This window comes from Mustela nivalis, assembly GCF_964662115.1.
Source record: "Mustela nivalis genome assembly, chromosome: 11".
NCBI classification, from domain to species: domain Eukaryota; kingdom Metazoa; phylum Chordata; class Mammalia; order Carnivora; family Mustelidae; genus Mustela; species Mustela nivalis.
Window position 1 is genome coordinate 74,851,934 of NC_139030.1, and position 14,860 is coordinate 74,866,793.

General features: G+C 48.9%; 1 protein-coding gene across 3 annotated transcripts in view; it reads right to left on the reverse strand.

Moving 5' to 3' along the window:
- DIS3L2 (DIS3 like 3'-5' exoribonuclease 2) overlaps window positions 1-14,860 on the reverse strand; it is a 359,703-nt gene that overhangs the window by 34,124 nt on the left and 310,719 nt on the right. For all 3 annotated transcript variants that reach the window (XM_082690641.1, XM_082690643.1, XM_082690642.1), the window contains exon 14: window positions 4,774-4,853. In XM_082690641.1, coding sequence (XP_082546767.1) covers window positions 4,774-4,853 — 80 coding nt within the window. The remainder of the gene's footprint in view (window positions 1-4,773; window positions 4,854-14,860) is intronic.

Here is a 14,860-nt window from a genome sequence, read left to right on the forward strand (position 1 = left end):
AGTCTCAGTGCCTAGTGCTATACTGGTCCCTAGCAGAAACCCTCAGAACGCTGCATGAACAAGTGCGTACTCAGATTCGCATTCAGTTCATTCAGACCTGTGGTTCTGATGAGATGGTAGACTAAATGGATGGGGACCTCCTTTCCCACACAACCACAGGAAAATGAGGAAATACATGATTAGAACCATTTGAATATAAAACTAAGCATCAGAGAATAATGGGAAGATCCCCAGTTACCTAAAATAAAGAGGAAACTAAGTCAAAGCCAGAATCTTTATCATGGAAGCTGGGGCTGGGATGATCAAACTCTGACACAGTTACAGGCTCTAGGATTTTCATGTCCACAGGAGGAAGAAGACCTGGCCAGGGAAATGGATCCAAGAGTCAGGAATCTAGGAAGGGCTGTTGGTCTTTAAACAACCTTTCTCACAGCCTGGAGTCCGTACGTGAAGCAGAGCAGAGGTCTCTCCTTCGCAGAAAGGAGATTCAAAGCCTACATCGCATGGGTTGGTGTAGAGACTGAATCCATCCTACCCAGCTTCCGGGAATCCTAACAGAACTAGCTGGGCCTCTGGAACCCTGGGGTCTTGGTGGAACTAACACCGCAGTGATGAACACAGACCCCCAGAACTCACGGCTCCCATGGTGAAAACAATCCCGACTTAAGATGGTCTCCGGATAAAAAAGAACAACCAAGTAAGGAAGGGAGCCACCACAAAGGCAAGGTGACAGACACAACTTATGCAAAAGATAGTACTCTTAAAACTAGAGATAATTGGATACTTCAAAAGACACGATATGTGTCATCAAAATAAATAAAGAGATGAAAGGGACAGAAATCATAATAAAAACTAGGGCACTAAAAAACTAAACTAAAACCCAAAATTAACAGGCTGATTTTAAAAAGCTCCAAACAGAACTTCTAAAACTTAAAAATAAAACCCAAACCTTCACATTCGAAAAGAGTACTAAACAGCCAATTATGAACAGCTACAGGGTCAGTAAACTCACAGATGTTTTTGAGGAAGTGCTGGAATTTGTCACTGGCAGAAAGGGAGATGGAGGAAAAGAGCAGACTGATAACATGGCAGGTTTCTAACAGGAGCTCTAGGAAAGACCGGAGAGAATCAAAGAGAGAGCAGAGAAGAATTTCCAAATGGAAGAACCACACCGAGCCCCCAGCAACATAATAAAAACGATTCTGCCCTTTGACTGACTGCCATAAAACTATCGAACACCAAAGTAAAAAATCAGGTCTCAAAAGCAACCAGAATGAAAAGTTATGCAAAGCTCCCTCTGGTGACAGAGAGGACAGGCTGGAGGTCAAAGAGCCAGAGGCAGTGTGCCAAGTAGTTCCTGGTCCCCGGCACTGGGAGGAGGGTTGTGGGGACGGAGGCACAGAACTGGACACAGTTCTCCATCCATGAAGGGTACAACTGTCCTCACAGTTGTTCTGAAGTCTGAAGCAGCTACTTTCCTCATCTGCACTCCCATAGCCCTTGACTCCCCCCACTGTGGAGCGTGAGTCCCCCAGGGGAGCTGCAGTGAGGTCTGCTCTTTGCCCAAACTCCTCAAGGCCCTGGAACAGGTGTAAGTCATCTCTTGTGCCCCAGTGCCTAGCACAACATGTGGTATGGGGTGGGAGCCTACTGAACGCGTGACTGACTTATGAATCACATACTCGCTCTTCATGGCCTCTTCCTAGGCCCGTGAAGAAATCTCCAAACCTGAGTCTGAGAAACGACTCTCAGTCAGCCCCAGGTTCCCTGGGTTGCATATTAAAGGCAGTGAAGCTTTCTACAGCAGAAAAATAGAAGGTCCGTGGTGGACACTGGTAGCACCTGTTGGCGTGGTGGGGAGAGGCCTCACGTCTCTTAGGGGCACATGTGACCAACTTTTGAGGGGCTAAAGGGATAATCTGAGTGAAGAGCTTTACCAATCTGGCTCCAGGCACAATAGGGCAGCTACCTTCTTCTAATGACCTCGGTTACGAATGCTGACCCGAGGACTGTGCCCTCTAGCCCAATAACAGGCAGGGTCCAAGTGCGGCCGGATATCAGATATAGACCAGTCCCAGGGCCTGTCCTCCCTGGAGCCCAGGGGCAAGCATGAGCCCCTTAATGCAGATGAAGAACAGGATGGCATGGGGCCAAATACCAGGGCCACCAGGATGTTTCCAGGGAAGGAAGCTGAGAAGAGCATCCAGGGAAAATAAAAGCAGAGTGCCTATTTGCAGGGCGACTTCATTTGAAGGGAATGACCACTGGGGACCACCATCCCAATGATCTCAATACTTATTTACAACACCCTCTTCGCAGATGGACTGAATTTGACAGAGCTAAATACTAAAATGACCATGAATTATTATAGTAAAAGCAGTAGTTTCAATAATGAATTGTACCAAACTAATCTTCAGATATCAAGCTAATTTCTTAGGCAAACCTTCTCACTATGCGGCTCTTGCATTCGTGTGACTTGCCTGAGGAAACATGAACTCCTCAGAGCCTGGGGTGAAACAGCATTATTTCCCAAACACCCCTGTCACACCAATACTGGGATTCAGGCACTCTATGGGAAATGACCCTAAAAGTGAAGAGAGGAACACAGACAGGGCAGAGCCCAGGGGAGAGGAGAAAATCACAGTCAAGCTCATGGGATTCTACAGGCCTCCCTTGGCAATTCACATGTGGACAGAAGAGGCTGCCTTTAGACCGAGTGTGTCGCCCCCAGCGGACAACAGCCAAAGCCATGCCTACCAACCTCTTCCCTACTCGTCCTCCCTTAGCTGCTGCCCCGGCTCATGGAGGTAGGCTTGCAGCCACTGGCAAACAAAATGGAAGCCCTGACGTCATTCTTCTGTTTGGGCAGGAGAGGCACACTTACTATGGGCACTTGACGTGCTAGGCTGTAATGATGTCCTTAACATATCATTTCCATCCCCAGGACCATTATTCCCCCAGTTTTGGCAGAAGGCATCCTTAGTCCCATTGTTCTTAACAGATGAAGAAACCCGAGGCTCAGAGGTTAGGACATCTGCCCACACACTGCTAATGAACCGCGAGACTGCCTCTAGGAGGACGAGCGAGACAGAGCCACAGCAAGGGGTCACTGAGACGTCCCACGGTCTGTCGTCCTCCCACTGAATGAAATGGCTGCCAACCTCTTTCTCGAGAAGCAGGGAGTCGGGCCAGAACTGGAGTGTGTCAGCACCCTGGGCTGAAAGACTGCTCTTGCTGCCACTATTCGTGTGCGCAGGGCTGCCATCCCCCTGCCATCCGGCGGGCACCAACGTGGGGAGCGCAGGGCAGCATGGATGAGCAGATTATGGCTGGCATTTCTCTAACTCCCTAGTGACGCCTGCACCTGCCCGCAGGAGACCTACTCGGTGGTCCCCATCCCTGGACCCAAGAGGTCCAGCCCTGCTTCCCTGCCAAATTCAGCATTATGAGACGCCGAGATGGTATCTCAACACAACAGCCCAGAAACCCTGGAGCTTCTAGAAACAGCGCCATCCAAGAGGAAAAAAGATGCTGTTAAGGGCACTTGATCGATCTTTCCTAAGTGATTAATAGGGTAGGAACAGAGGGTACACAACAGCTTACTACAGCATCCTCTAAAGATGAATGATAAACAAGAGTAACATCTTGAAACTAATATGGATGGAGATTTCAGTCACAAAGGCGCCCAGTAACCCATCCACCCTGTCCCCACAACCCCTCTGGGGAACCAGAGTAGGAGTTCTTCAGGAAGACCTAAGTTTCTCTTCTGGAATATAAAGGACAGTTCCACTGGCATGTGCTTACTGGATTCCTTCCAGTGAGTACCATTAAATAGCTCACATAGTTAAACAATCAGTCCGCAAGTCCAGGTTGGGACTGTTCCTGTCACTGACTGGGGTTTCCGAAATAGCAAGGCGGGACAACAGCTGTCGTTCGTCTATTCTCTTCCCAGAGCAACTGGGTTCATGGTGACTCTTCCTCATGCGACTGTGGTCGGTGACCCAGAGCAAGTTACGTCCGTTCCCTAGACTTCAGCTCCTGCACATACAGCAGTGGTAACAATGGAGGAAAGCTCTTCGGGGTGCTATGAGGGTCACACAGGATAAGAGATGTAATGTCCCCAGAGGTGTGCCTGCCCAGTGTGGGGGCTCACTGGTAGCTGCCATTGTTGCTCATCTCACCACTGTCATTGTTATCAGCGGGCACTCGCTGTGTCACAGACAAAACTACACAGTCAGGAAAGTAGTCTGTGGTGAAGGAAAGAGCTCCTAGAGCAGCCTGCCAGGTGCCCCCTTTCTAATAATAAGATTACCGACTTGAGTCTCTGCAAGGACCCAGAAATCCCCTGAGTATAAAGCTCACAAGGTAGACTAACACAACAAAACCTAGTCACAGAGGCGAGCTCAGACCCAAGGGCACAAGCCAAAGTCACTCAGTGAACCAAACTAGCAAGCGTGGCCTTGGAGACAGGTGGTGGCGGTGGGGCGGGGGTCCCCCAGAGGAAAAACTGACATCTGGAAAGGAAGGTTGCTTCTGAATAGATGTGTCATACCTCACACACAAGTACTTCAAGTCCTACATTTAGGAGCCCAAGAGATTTGACAGGAGAAATAGTTCTGTGCCAACTCTTTTCCAGGAGAGCCCCCCCAAAGTGTGAGTCCCTTCCTGACAAGCCTTTGTCAGAGAAGCCTGCTGTGACAGAACCCACAGGCGCTGCCCCCTCTGTGGGACAGGGTGAGGGGAAGCTCCTTTCTTCCCCACCCAGTGGCTTACTTGTTGCTGTCGCGGTACTCGTAGATGTGACATCCTTGAGGCAGTCCAGTCTCGTGATCCAGAGTGAAAGCAAGTTTCAGCTGCGGGAAGAGAGAAGAGAGAAATAATGAAGTCGAGGCAGCATGTGCTCTTCATTCTGGCCGCTGAAATGAGGAAAAAGTCACGACCTGAGCCGAAAATAAAAGTCGGACACCCAAACCGACTGTGCCACCCAGGTGCCCCTAACTAGAATTTTAAATAAAAACTTGAAAAAAAAAAAAAGAAGTAAAGTTTTAAAAGTAGAGTCAACAGGATATGCTGAGGGATTCTATGTTAGGGAGTGGTGAGATGGGAAAAGAAGAAATCCAAGACAGTTCAAGTTCTTGATTTGGACAATCAGGTAGGTTCCATGGCTGAGTGGGAAGACTGAATCTAGAGGTGGCTAGAAAGCCGAAAGTTTGGTTTTGGATGTGTCAGCTTTGAGGCACTCAGTAACTTTCTCTATTAGGGGAGATCAGGAACCAGATCTGGTAATGAGGTCTTGTTGCTTTCTGGATTCCAGAAGGGCGTGCTCAGGTGAGTGCAGAATTCAGGGAAATTGTGTGAGTCCTGCTAGAGCTGAGGTGGTGAGGGCAGCTTTAACATTTCTAAACCTAAAGCCAATTATCAGATTTACAGATTAACCAGGTTTTTAAATTGCCAGGGAAATTTTAACTAAAATTAACTGCACATCAGGATACATTATTCTAACTTTTTTTTTTTTTTTTTTTTTAAACTGCAAGGCTGTTAACACAGATCTGCATCATTAGATGCTGGACGGATTTTCTCTTCCTGAGAGGGAAAAGAGCTTGTAGGAATGGTTTGTCCTCTTACTGACCCAGATGAAAATACAAAAACAGAAACAATCCCTTCTTCACCATCATGAAGCCAGGAACTTCAAGTCAAAGGCATGTTTTCCCTACAGAGCCCTGCTTGGGCCTTCCCAACCCTCTTTCAGCAAAATCGAAAATCATTGTTTTTAAAAAAAAATCTATTAACTATACCATTTTCTCTTGACCTCTCCCTTTGTGGTTGAGGCCAGGCCTATATTCACTGAGTCCATTTCAAAGACTGCTCCACTTAAAAATTTCCAAATCTTTTAGCTCAGGATTTATAAGCTTTATGCAATTTATGAATTTATGGCTTAGAAAAATTATCATAAATGTAAGAGCTAAAGTTTTTCTGTGAAACTGTTCACTTCAGTATCATTTACTGGAAAGACTCGAAAAGCCCAGCAGTGCAGGTAGCCAGGTAAACTATGACACAATCCCACGCAGGGTAGCAGCCATTCCACTGTTTCTGAAGGATTTTGATTGATCTGGGAGAATATCTGGATTAGTTGGAAAAAAGCAGGATGCATATGTGATTATATACCAAGAAAACGATGTAAAACGGAACAGGGACCACCTAGAAGAAAGACTGGAGGGATCGATGGCAACAGTGTCCCTCTCCTTTCTTTGCATTTTCCAAATTCTTTAGGATAAATCTAAGGAGCTATGAGCCACAGTCCTTAGTCATGAAGGAATTAAGGGAAATTTCATTCTTGAGGTCAAGAAACTGTGTAAATATCAATTCAACATGGAGGTGACTGGGGAGGTGCAGGGAGGGGACGGGACAGATGAGCACTCCTATGTACTGAATGGAGAACTCATATTTATTGCAAGCCTACCAAGTAAAGGCTCTCCTTTACCCTGACCACAACCATTTGAAGTAGGTATTATGATTTCCTTTTTACATGGGAGGAACTTGAGGCTAAGAAAGGCTAAGTAATTTGTCCAAACCACAATTAGAATTTCAGCTAAAACCCACGCTCTTTGCACCTCACTGGAACTAGAGGACTCAGCGATGGTCTGGACAGGAAGACTGCCGGGGAGAGGTCAAGGACAATGTTTAAGGTGCTTTCCCTCGGGCAGCAGGATGGATGGTGCTGCTACTCACCGTGACCAGGAGGAATAGCAGGTTTGGAAGGAGAGCTTGAGTTTAGTTTGAGAGCGCTGATTTTAAGGTGTCTGAGAGGCATTGTCATGCAGATGAACAGTAGGCAGCTTGTATAAACAATTCTGAATTTTTTAGGCAAGACTGTGATCTGGGGGTGCAAAATTTGGAAGCCTCTGGATGGTAAGATGGTAACTAAAGCCACTGGTGTGGACAAGAACACGCCCAAGAGAGTATATAGAGGGAAAACGAGGTCTTTGCTAGCACAGCTGGGTTTTGGAGCAGTGCAATGCAGGTTAAGGAGGAGGGGCAAGGGAATTTTGAGCTCTGTTGTTACAGGAGCCAAGAGGAGAACATATCTCAAGGAGGGAGCAGTCAGCGGCATTCAATCCCTCTAAGAGGTCAAGTAAGAGAGGAACTGGCATCCAAGACCAAAAAGAGTCCATTGGAGTTAGCAACAAGGACTCACAGGAGAGGGGGGGGGAAGCAGAGGGCAGGGCGTGATGGGTGAAAAATGAGTAGAAGGTAAGGAAGTGGGGATCGTGAGTTTATGTAGTTCTTTTAGCAAATTAGACGGTGGTGGGGGAAGAGTCAAGATGAATGGATTGGAACAGGACCGGACAAGAGGATGGGGCTTAAAGCAGAGCATGTGGTAGGACAACAGGCTGTTTAAATGCGGATATAAAAGAAGCACTACAGAGGGCAGGCTCGAAGACACAAGAGAGAGGGAGGTAAATGAAGAGTCAAGGTGGCTGAGATGACTGGAGGAACGAGAGGACGCCAACGCGGAAGTGGATGACCCTTCCTGCGCCGTAGCAGTGGGGAGGGCTGGGCAGGGATGCAGATGTATCTGTGGATTTGGCGGAGGTGTGTGTGTGTGGTGGGGAGCAGGATGGGGGATGGTGGTGGTTTGGAATGTTCCAGTCTGATTTTTGTTCTTTTCTGAGAATTAGGAGGTCAAATAATCCACAAGGAATGGAGGGTTTGGTGAGGGAAGGAAAGGGGGTTGGGGGAAAGTGATGAAGGCTTGAAACTGTTTCTCTGGAGAGCAGGAAAAACCGTTGACCAGGGAAGAGCATGAGGGCTGCCAGGGAGCACTAACGGTCCAGCTGAGGCCACAGGAACTGAAGTTTCTATAGCAACCATCTGTCCAGATGTTGGTTGTTTTTTTTTTTTTTCTAGCAACTTAGACATTGGCATGAAGAAAGTTAGGTTGGTCCAAAGCTGAGCATTTGCCAGGAAGGTCTGAGGGAAGAATAATGGAGCAAGGGAGTAGAGATAGGATATTGGCAACAGATGGGCCAGAGACTCTAAGGGGGAACAGGCGAGAAATAAAAATGCAAGGGGCCGATTGGAAGAAAACAGAAAGATCTGGGTGACAGATGTCTTCTTTGGTGTTACTATTTATTGAGCATGTTATGCTCCTGTGACATGACAATTCTAAGTACTTTTTGCCCAAATTAGCAAATCAGTTGCAGGACTGAAGTGTGACCCATGTTGCTAACCACTGGACCACACCAGCCTCCTGAGTGTCCCTGAGGTCAAGGACTGTGAACTGTGGGAGTCACTGAGTGAGGGAGTGGGGGGCATTGGAGGCTGTGGTCAGAGAGTAAGTTCTCTCTGACCTTGGAGATGGGGCAGTCAGTCCTCAAGATAGGAGCAGAATGGAGAATTGGGAGGTTGGGATGAAAAGGTCTCCCATGAGAGGTCTGAAATTCACCCAGGATGATAACATGATGTTTCCCAGACAAGCTTATCCACCAAGTGTATCACTACAGGCGTGCAGGAATGTTGGTAAGTACCTACTTTGTGCAAGGTTCCACACATGAATGAAGGAATGCAACTGGTCCATGCAGCAGACCGAGATGCCAAGCCCGCAGGCCTTCCTCCTTCCCAATGACACCCTACACTTACTCACCTAGTTACCCTCCCACACAGGCCATGGAATCCAGGGGGAAGCGGATCCAGTGTCCTAGGCTGGGCCTGGCCATTCTAAGGTGACCTTGTACACCTCTCAGTAACTGATCAGGAACCCAAGCCAATCAGTGCCTGGCATCTCCTGGCCTAGGAACTGGTTCAGGCAAGGCCAAGGGACCTAACAAAGCCCGTGAGATGTGAGGGGATGTTTGCTGAGTGCTTCTGGGCATGAGGGCCCAGAGCTGCTGAAGCTAGCTCGCTCTAAGCCTGAGAAGGAAGCCCAATTCACAGAAGAAACAGCCTTTAGAGAGCCGCAGAAAAACAGAGCTGGATGCTTGGGGGAGCCAGGCCTGGTCCTTGTCGGCCACCCAGACCTCCACTGTTCTTCTGTAACATCCTCTCTCTAGGACACAGACACATAACATGTCTACCCACCTCTTGGTGCCACTCTCCACAATGCAGCTGAGTTATCTTTCTAAAACAAGCCTGATGACACTTCCTTCTTTAAATACCTCCGATGGCTTCCTGCTATTTGCCACAGGTATAAGAACTAGTCTAACAGCCAGGGTTCTCTGGGGGTTGGCTCCCCACGTGAACAAAAATGGACTGTGACGGAGGGATGGCGAGGGGGGCATGCACTGAGGAGAGGGTACCAACCAGGGAGGACCTCAGGGAAGGTGACAGGAGTCTTAAGGGAGACACCTAAGCCTGCCTGACAGGGAAGGGTGCCCCCACGCTCTCATTGCACCTGCTGCAAAATCCCAAGCACTTGACCCTCACGGTGGAGCTCACTGTGTGAGCTTGGATCACGCCTTGTACTTTCATACCTACAGCCCTTCCTTAGGCTGTGACTGTTTCTAGAAGGGCCCTTCCTGTCTACCCCAGCAAGACCCCACGCATTCTTTGAGCTTCTCTCTGTGAAAGTTGGTCTTTCACAACTCTCTCCTCTGGTAACTGGAAGCAGCGCCTCCCTCCCCAGTGGTCCAAGGGCCCGGGGGGGCGGAGGGGTGACACCTTCACCGGGTACCCTCCACACGCAGAACACTCAGCACTGCCCACAACAGGTGCTCAGTGCACATCGCTGAGCTGACCAGGCTAGTAGAGAACAGCTGCCCAGTCATCTCCTACACGCCAGAGGCGCCCCCTGCAGGTTTCTGCGCCCCTCAGCACGCTCTGATCCTGGCTGGACAGATCTGTAGTCCCCCAGTCTCATCCCTGAGGTTGTCTGGCCTCCTCTAACTTCAGAGGTGAAGGAATCCTGCCTCACCTCTGTGCCCTCAGGAATGGCCACCAGATGAGAAGCCCATGTGCTCCCATCTTGCCAGCACCCCTGAAGATAGACACAGACAGTCTTTCACTCAAGAATAGTTCTTGACTGTGTCCTACGAGCCTGGCCCAGCAAGCACGCACCCAGGCCCTCCGGCTACATCAAGACCACTGGGCCCCACCCGTGGAGTTGCTCAGTTCAGAACGACTGTCACTGTGACACTTCACCAGGTCCATCTTTCACCTTTCCAGAGGCAGCGGTGCTAGTCAACCTTTGCCCGGGGAGGACAGTTTCCAATTGTACCCCATTCCTGGAATTGGGCAAGAAGAGAAGGAGGTTCAAGAGGCAGTAAGGAGGTCACTCTGTCAGCCTCTACCAGCAAGACGGATCTAGTTAGAGGCAAGGCTTTCCTCTGGACAAAGGCCAGGCTGATCTCCCTTGGGCAGGAAATGGAAGAGCCTTTTATTTTTAAGGGCTCAGGCTAGAACCAAGAAGAAGGCAGGTGCTGGGGAACTAGAGTCTGAGACTCCTGCTGGTACCTCTTTAGATCCAGCCCTCCTGCTCCAGACTGGGCCCCAGTGGGCGACAAGGAGCTGGGCTGGGTGGAAGGGGCCAGGACTATTGGGAGAGAATAGTCCTTTCACATTCACTGTGGAAGTGTGGGTTATAGTGTTGGGGTTGTCGTGCCTGCAAGCGGCCCTTCTTCAGTCCCTCTGGGCTCTGGGGCAGGGGGATGGCCAGGGAGGTAGCTGGGCCATGTTTCTTGCAGGTGGCAAGTAAGCAACAAGAGTTCCAGACCACAGAAGCCCCCTCAGGTGGACCGAGGCCGGAGAGGAGATGCCCCGGGCTAAGCAGCAGAGGGGTCCATGGAGTCATCGAATGTAACTCTTCAAGGACATGTGACCTTATTTTGTATGCCAATCCAGTGAAGCTGATGGGCCAGACTACATTCATGAGAATAATGGAAAAAGAGTAAGGGTCAGGAAAGGAAATGGGGCTATAGGTGGCATGCCAGAAGTTCCCCTTGGCCAGTGAGTGAATCAGGTCTCAATCTGCTCAGAGATACAGTTCCAAACAGCCACGTTCCTAGAGTACATCACGCACAGGCCACTTGGTATTAAACCCCATCGGCTGAGGTGGACACCTGCTCTGAGCTTCGGGTGCTTTTGACAACGCCTGGCCTGACCTTCAATGTTGAGGAGTTGCCAACTTCATCCACAATAGCATCGAAATAACCTTCAGTGGACAACTGCGGTGGGGGGTGTGTGTCTCTGACCATGGCCCAGACAGCCCTTGCAGGCTGCTTTGTACCCGAGGTGGGGACCTGGGCGCCAGGTTCCGAGTCCCTCTCGCAGGGGTGGGGGCACTCTGCTCAAAGCAGAGTGCCGGGTCTGTAGCCAGGATCACTCTAGTTCAAACCAACATGGGTTCTCCAGGAGGCCTGCAAGCCTTCTTCAATCTGCTAGCTATTAGGACCGAGGTTCAAACGCGGGTCAAGGAGCAGCCTGGGAAGCCTGCGGCCGCCGCACAGTCGGCTCTCACCTCTCCAGTCCACCGGTCTTGCCGGGGTGTCCAACTCTTCCTTCAGCCCAAAGTGGCAAATCCCCCCCACACTTCCCACATCTCAGGCATGCCACTGATGACACTTTTGACGCGCAGAAGGGACCTCCACCTGAGCCTTGGTTTTGCCATTGAAAAATCGTATTAGAAGGAAATCTTCACGTTCTCCGAGGTGATCTTTAGTTTTTTTTTCTTCTTCAGTGTTTCTTGTTTGGTTTGGATCTCCCGAGCATTGTTTCTTTTTTTCCATCTCCTCTTTGCTTTCTTTTATAAGACAAAGATGCTGTGGACTTGGCTTCCTCTTGGTTCACAACGATTCTACGGCAAATGTATTAGGTTTCCTTCTCCTAAGTCCACTGAAGTCTTTTTGGACTTGGAGAGAGCTTTTTAAGAAAGAACTTGCTCATTCAGCAGGATTTTCCTCCCCACCCCAAGCTCTGGTTCTGACCTGGAAAAAATAAGAGAGAGAAAGAGCGAGAGGATCTTGCAGTCCTGACGCTCGACTTCCCAAACCACAAAAAAGAACCTTGCTCCAGTAACGTAATCATGGAGATTTCTGGCACCCTGGTCTTTCAAGAAAAATACATCCATCTGCTGGCACAGGGACCGTCAAACTAAATCCTGTTCAGCATGGAGTTCCCGATTCATTAGTGTTGGAAAGTCTATGGTGAGGCTGGCCGCCCCGCTGGGTGACGCCTCCCTGCAGGGGCGTCTCTAAACCCCACAGCTGTGTTTTCACTTAAGGCCACTTCTCCTGACTCCACGGCACCTTGTTCCAGAGGCTCGTTCTATTCTCATTAAGGTTAAATATGACAGGACAAGGATTCTTCAATGCTGAGGTTTTCCTTGCTCTGAAGAAAAACTTGTTGGTCTCTAGAGCTCTGGGTGACCCGTCGGGAAGGCCGCTCTCAAGTGAGGAACCCAGGCCTGTCGCATCATGCTTAGTTGGCTTCCACGGACAAGCCTCCCCGGGGAGAGGAGAGTTCTGGCTTCTCCGGCCTGCCAGTCATGGTGCCTCCTCCACTGGGGCTTATTTCATGGCTCACCAGCAAGTCCGGGTGAGGAGAGCTCTTCTGGCCACTGCCTCACACCCCCTCTGCCTTTACTATGGGGTGAGACCAGCATCAGCAGTACAGGATTCCCCTGCTCGGGCTTTCCTGATAAGGCCTTACCTGGTCACGGGGCCACATTTTTGCTCCTCAGATTTCTGGGCAATAGGACAACAGTGACTACAAGGCGCAGTGAACAAGCATGCACGCAGCCTGTCTGCTCATTCCACTCACAGTTGGAGCATTCTGGATGATTCTCACGGCCCTATCCCTTCCCCCAAGCAGGACTGCCGCTTTCCTGATATTAAAATCAGAGACTACGCTGCCTAGCCACAGGAACTATGCTCACGCCTACAGATGTCACTTTACTTCTGCCTCCTTCCTGTGGTTCTAGTTTTTGGTCTTTCTTTCTATTGTATTCATTTCACTGTTTATTTCCTTCGTTATAAGTCTTCCCAAATCCTTTTTGGAAACAGAAGAGGGTATGTATAGCTAAAATAAGGGTCGTCAAAATATAAGCCAAACATACAAAGAAGTATGAGATCCAGGCAGATTCAAATACAACCTGATTAAACACTGATCATGACAGTAGGCATTCAGTTCATGGAAGAAAGAAAATGGGACATTCTCGTACAATCCTCAGAGCCAGTGATCAAGCTGGCTCTCTTCTTGAAAAAACAGGAGAGAACAGAATGATCTTCCAGGGAATTGGCCTCAGTTTCCAGGGACTTGAGGAGTCGGGGAGTTATATAACCCCAAGCTGGGAGCCAGCAGCTCTGGCCTCGTCTCCGTTCTCTCCCAGACTCCAGGGTGGTGCTGGAGTCCTACTGGCCTTAACTTTTCCACCTGTAAAATGGAGCTGAATTCCTCTGTGGTCATCCACAGATTGTTTTATGGATGAATGTGAGATACTTTCTAGGTTTACTGGAATAAAGGATCCATAATAATCCCTGCTCTATCTGGGAGAAGAGAAGCTCTGAAGATTTTAGGGGGACCAGTGCTCACCTCTTTGGGCGGTTTAAATGAAAGAGAAGTGGCAGGGAAGAACTCTCCTGCCTATGGCTGTCTTAGCTAAGAGCAACTGTCAAAGTTCATGACTCGATTGCATATTAATTCTGCTTTCTTCCTCCCAGACAGAGCCAAATGTCTGGACATCATATTCTAGGACAACATCCTAAGGTCATTTCTGGTCCTGGAGCAGCCAATGTGCCATTGTTCCTGGTTCCTGCAACCTGGTATTGCCTGCAGCAGAGGACTCAGGGGCAGCCCCTGGGTGAAGAATCACGGTGCACCACCACCTAGTCACAAAACACCTGTTGATTTGAGAAGGCTTACTGGATGGTTCTGAATAATCTGGAAGGCCCAATCCTGCAAGTACCTGCAGTTCCTATTGTCATCCAAGATAAACACTGGTATCTTAGCCTTTTTATTTATAAACAACATATCTAATGGATACCATCCTAACTCTGGTAAAAGCCAAACACCTGGGTTTTGTGAAGTTTGAAGAAAAGTACAGGAAGAAGTTTGCCCCTGAGATGAAATGCAAAGACTAAAACTACGGACGGAGGTTGGTAAAGGGTGCTAGAAAGGGTCGGGATCCAGTAGGAAGGAAAATGGACAGACTTTCTGTTTGCCTTGCTAACTGAAAAGTCAGCTTTGGTAACAGAGAATCCTTGGATAATCGCACAGTTGAAAATCACTTAAGAAATGACACATGATGTTAAATTCATGTGTCATTTCTGTTATAAAAATAAGTTTCACAAGAAGCTTAGGGGAATGTTTTCATTAAGCAGACTGTTATTTTCCCTCTAGCTCTTGTATACTCTTGCTAGGGGCTGTGGACTGGGATTCAGGGTGGGGGGCGGTCCAAGGCTCTCCCAGTCTGCACGGACCTTAGGGGGTCCTCTACTGCTCTTTCTGCCCATTAGACTGGACAAGTTCTCTTTCTAGCACATCTAAGAGTTCATGCTTTTGCTGCGACCCTCCAGCCTGGGACTCGGGCTTTACTAGATTAGGACGGAGGACATTCTCCTTGTGAAAATGTAGGCCTACAAATCACCCACCTCCACCACACACACATACACTGGACACTGGGCACCGGCCGCACAGTCCAGAAGTAAAGAGCACAGCCTCATTCTCAGGCTGTCTGGATTTGACTCCTGACTTTTTTTTTTTCCTATTAGCTGTATTCCCTCATGGAGTTATTTATCTGTTTCTGTCTTGGTTTCCTCCCCTGGAAAAAGGGAATAATACCAATGCCAATTTCATAGGGTTTTTGCGAAAATTAAATGAGGAAAACCACCTGAGAACAGCACCTGCCTCAGGCAACAAATGCTCCTGT